We start from the raw sequence: 4865 nt of genomic DNA on the forward strand, positions 1-4865 counted from the left end.
GTTACATTAAATATTGTTGAATTTCTAATTAAATATCTTCTCATCACTGGTATTTGAGGGTGGTTGTAATTGATTCTACAAAATATTGAGAAATAATCAAAGTTAAGACTCAAATTTATTACTTTCTTCAAAAGACATATTTTTTGCACCATGAGAGGCAAAGGATACACCTTTTTATAAAAGAACACCTTAAGTTTAAGATTTGGCTCACCTTCCATGTATAACAGAAAACAACACAAACAAAAGCTCACCTGACTTTGAGAGTTTTAGAAATTTGACCATGTGCAATTGATAGATTTACTTTTAGCTTTACACACCATCATACTTGAATTGGTTTAAAAACATAGCAGAATTGGAATCAGAAGTAGAGAGACCATCACAGTGATTGAAAATCCATCTTGTGGGAAGCCTTTCCACAGTTCTCTTTTTATATGCTAGGCTCTTTCTTCAGAATAAGTTCTAGTCTCACCACTACTACAAATTCAGATTATACTTGCCTCCATACACTATTTTCTCTCTGTCTCTACCCTCCACCATTTATCCATGTATCTTATATCTTTTTAAAATCTCATGTTAAAATTCACTCAACTTCCTTCCTCCATGACTCATTGCTACATCCAGGGAAAAGTGTGAAGTGGGTAAATCGTTCTAGCTCCACCTATATACGCAAATCAACACGGCAATTCCTTGCCTCTAGATATTCATAGTCAATATAATACATTTACCCTTATCTTCTCTTTACCTAGTTTCTGCCCATTTTTTGTTTTCAAGCAATTTCTAAGTAACTTTTCCTAAGATATCAACTAAAGATTTCTAAAATATTGATAATATTTTACTTGTTTAAAACACATTTCAACTCCTGAGGTTATCTGAAATTTTAAAAACCCTCATACAAACTGGAATACTTAGTAAATTCTCTAAATGTATAGCACAATTGTAAAAATGAGCAGAGAATAAGGAGACACTCTTTGGAGACAGTTGGCCTGGTATTCACAGAGTCCCTCTGCTCAGCCCAGAGAGTTAGTTACCAATACCCAAAGCCGACCCATAGCTTACTAAGCCTTATGCAAATGTGCCCATATCTTGAATCTTAGGACTCAAGAAACTTGTTTTATATGATTTTAACCATATTGCTAAGCTTTTACTGAGATTTATAAGTAATATTTGGACGACATTTTTTCGGTGGATTTTTTCATTGACCTGACAGTATCTAAACAAAACCTAGCATTTAGTTGGCACTCAACAATATTTTTTGAAAGAATTATATGACTTTAACGGATATTAAAACAAGGACTGTGCATATCATAACCTAAGAAACTCATTGGCTTTTCTAAGAAATATTTTCAGGCTGACATGAGTTCCAACAGGTCTTCTGATTTCAAAGTGGCATTTAACCCAATATTAGCCTTTAATCTTCATACTACTCTAACCCAGCTTCATTCTATTTTTATTTCTCATTTCAGAAAATCAGCCAATGATAAAATGAATGTTGTTATTTTTAGTGAATCGTTTAGAAGTATGAACAAATTACATAGAATTAAAGATCTCACATTCTTCTTGTGTGGCTCTGTCAGAGCATGTGACCATGACTAACGGCTACTTTTTCAAATGCATGATACTGTTTCTGTGTATAGAAGCAATATGAGAACTTGTATAGAATAACTATGAAACTTATATCAATAACAAGTGAAAAACTTCAATAACAATAAATGCTAAATGCGCTTTCAAAGAAGAAAACACACGACTATGGTATGCATCATTTATAAATGTGCATTACCTGTAAAAACAATAAAAACATTTTGAAAAATATGGAAAAAATCTTCTTTTTTCCCTATGTGCACAAGCAAGAAAGTCACTTGGGAAATTTCTTCAGAAGGTTATCATTTTTCTGTCCATTCAGTGGATCAAAAGCAGATTTAGATCATTACAACTTTTTAGAAAGTTTTAGCTCATGACCCAGGTTTCTGTTCATGTTGATGCATGGAGGAGAGAAAAATGTTCTCACATTTTCTCTGGAAGTAAACAAGTCTTTTGTTACAAATTCAAAACATTTTCTCTCACCTTAGATACAGATCAATACAAGCTTAAACAGAACAAAATTATGATAATATTGATTATACTAAGAACGTCAACAGCAGTAGTAATTGTATTGAGTACTGCTTGTCAGCCCCATGGAATCTGTCCCTGGAGATATTAACCAAATGAAAGGAAAAAGAGAAATTTTGTCCTACTGGGTCAAACTACCCTGTCCAATCCTTCAATGGAACAACCTGGCTCTGTTTCCCCTGCTCAGCCCACTGTGACGCTACATAATACCACCTTGAGATAGCATTGCCTGAAAGAAGAGGTCATGATGGGCTTGTTGTTGTTGTCTTACCTAGAGTTAAGTTTTAACGTTACTCATTGTTTAGCCATATTCAAAAGCAGATAAAACAGAAATTGAGAGGTACAATTCCCTATATCAGAACAATAAAAATGTTAAAGAAACATAGATGTTAACCTAAGTAAAGGTACTAATTTCCATAAAATCAGTTGTGATAATTTAGCTCTTTTTATAACCATGGCCAGAGCTTTCAAAATGATTTATCTGACGACATTCAAGGTGAAAATACATAAAGAGAGAGACAGTATAGCATAATTGAATACCTGAGGCTCAGAAAAGCAGGATTCTGACCCTAGTCTTGCTACTAATTAATTCTCAGGGAAAATCACTTATTCTGAGATTGTATGCCTGCAAGATTATAGTGCAGCATTTCAGAGTTTTAATGTCCCTTTCAGACTTTAATTCTATCATTTCATTTTTGTCCTTTATTTTATTACACTTTTCCAGCTTATACCAAATATCATTAGGTTCATATCATTACCTGAAGATACCATTTAGTTTAAGGAAAACAATTTAGGAAATCCAATATTTTACCCATCCTATTCCTTATTTCTTATGCTGCCAATCAAATAGTATTTTAATTAATTAATTAATTTTGCTAAGGAAGATTTTCCCTGAGTTAATATCTGCTGCCAATCCTCCTACTTTTTTGCTGGAAGAAGATTAGCCCTGAGCTAACATCTGTGCCAATCCTCCTCTATTTTTTGTATGTGGGACACCTCCACAGCATGGCTGGTGAGTGAAGTGGGTCCATGCCCTGGATCTGAACCCGTGAACATGGGCCATGGATGTGAAGCGCAGAACTTTAACCATTCAGCCACGGGGCGGGTCCTAAAATATTACTTTTGAAGGGATGATTTTAACTGAAATTTTTCTTTTCATAATCTAAAAAGAAATTATTGACTGGTACTCTTGTACAGCTGAAACCACTTTCATTTCCAGTTTATCAATGACTTTTAGATCAGCCTTATTTTATATACACAACCAACTAGATGAAAACAGAAGATTATGAATAAAGGAAGATAATATATAATTCAAAGATTCATAGAAAAATAGAGGTTACTTTCTCTAAAAATTTAGAAATATGGATTATAAGATTGTGGAAAGAAAGTTTGCTCTTGTTACAGTTTTAATGACATGGATATTTAGCAACCATAAATAGATATATCTAACACCACTTGTTTTTATTTTAAAAAATGGAGAAAATCAAAATTTTTGAAAGAGGTAAACGATTAAGTCCAAATTTTGAATTCCATTAATAAATAGAAAGAGATAAAATATGAAATATGTAAAATAATGTTTCTTAAAATATATAGAGATTTAAAGCTCCACAGTTGATTTTTTTCTTGTCAAATTCAATTCTGAAAGGTATGTGACTAAAATAAAGAAAAAGAAAAACATTTTAATTGTTTTGAATTACTAATTCTCAAACTCAAATTCTTTTTATATGTTAATATGTATATACATATGAATATAACATTGTGTGTATTACTTCTAATTGACAAATAGTAAAATTTACATGTAAGTATGTACAAATAATTGAGTCAAATGAAACCCAGAAAAAGCCATATTTTCTATTTCAAATTAGGCCATTTATTGATATCTAATATACATCATTTCTTAGTGCCCAAGCTGAGGACGCCAGTAGACATGATGCCGACATGCTTACAATAATAAATTCTCTGAAATTCTTAGATTGCTCTCGCTAAATTGGCCCAGGGTAGTCTCAGTCCTCCGATTGAAGAATGTTGTGCAAACGTACTCATAGTAACAGATTTTGCATAACTAGAGCTGTGGTTCAGTAGAAGCTGGAGAATCCAGATCCTCCATAGCATGATGGGCGGCAGCAGCCATATCCGAAGCCTCCAGAGCCCAGTCTACGGAAGCTGCCAAATCCGGAGCCACAGCCATAGCCCAGTCTGTGGAAGCTGCCACATCCAGAGCCACAGCCATGGCCCAGTCTGTGGAAGCTGCCACATCCGGAGCCACAGCCATAGCCCAGGCCACCAAAGCCTCCAATGCCGTAGCCCACTCCTCTGTAGTAGTTGCCGAAGTGGCTCATGATGTCAGGAATGGAGAGTTGGTTTGCTGTTCAAGGCAAGATCCTGAGTGCGGTTGTCGACATCTGTACAGGTGTGCTTATATACCCTGAGTAGAGCATGTGATCAAACACGCCGCCATTCTTTTGTATCATTACAAATTATTCATTTACTTGAGGCAACTCATTAATCTCTTTGCTGACAGGAGAGGTGCACACCCATTAAAATTTTTGAGCTTGCTTAACTGCCTAGTTAGAAAGCCCTTGAACTCTCTACATTCTTTCCTTTTTAATGAGAACAAAAGAAAATCTGTCCTCAAAGTCACAAAAGAAAAATTCCCTAAATAAACTCTCCATTACTAAGAGTATTGCATCATATTTGATGGTATTTTCTCATTAAATACTTCCTTATTTCTCGTGTTCATATTGTCCTTTGGATTGTTC

At 34.4% G+C, this 4865-nt stretch overlaps 1 protein-coding gene across 1 annotated transcript; it reads right to left on the reverse strand.

Annotated features, from left to right (window-relative positions):
* Window positions 1–3953: 3953 nt before the first annotated feature.
* LOC124231383 (keratin-associated protein 19-3-like) lies at window positions 3954–4495 on the reverse strand. Its single transcript, XM_046648167.1, has one exon. The coding sequence runs from the start codon at window positions 4443–4445 to the stop codon at window positions 4182–4184; it is 264 nt and encodes an 87-aa protein (XP_046504123.1). The 5' UTR covers window positions 4446–4495; the 3' UTR covers window positions 3954–4181.
* Between the last annotated feature and the right edge of the window lie 370 nt (window positions 4496–4865).

This window comes from Equus quagga, chromosome 21 (genome assembly GCF_021613505.1).
Source record: "Equus quagga isolate Etosha38 chromosome 21, UCLA_HA_Equagga_1.0, whole genome shotgun sequence".
Classification (NCBI taxonomy): domain Eukaryota; kingdom Metazoa; phylum Chordata; class Mammalia; order Perissodactyla; family Equidae; genus Equus; species Equus quagga.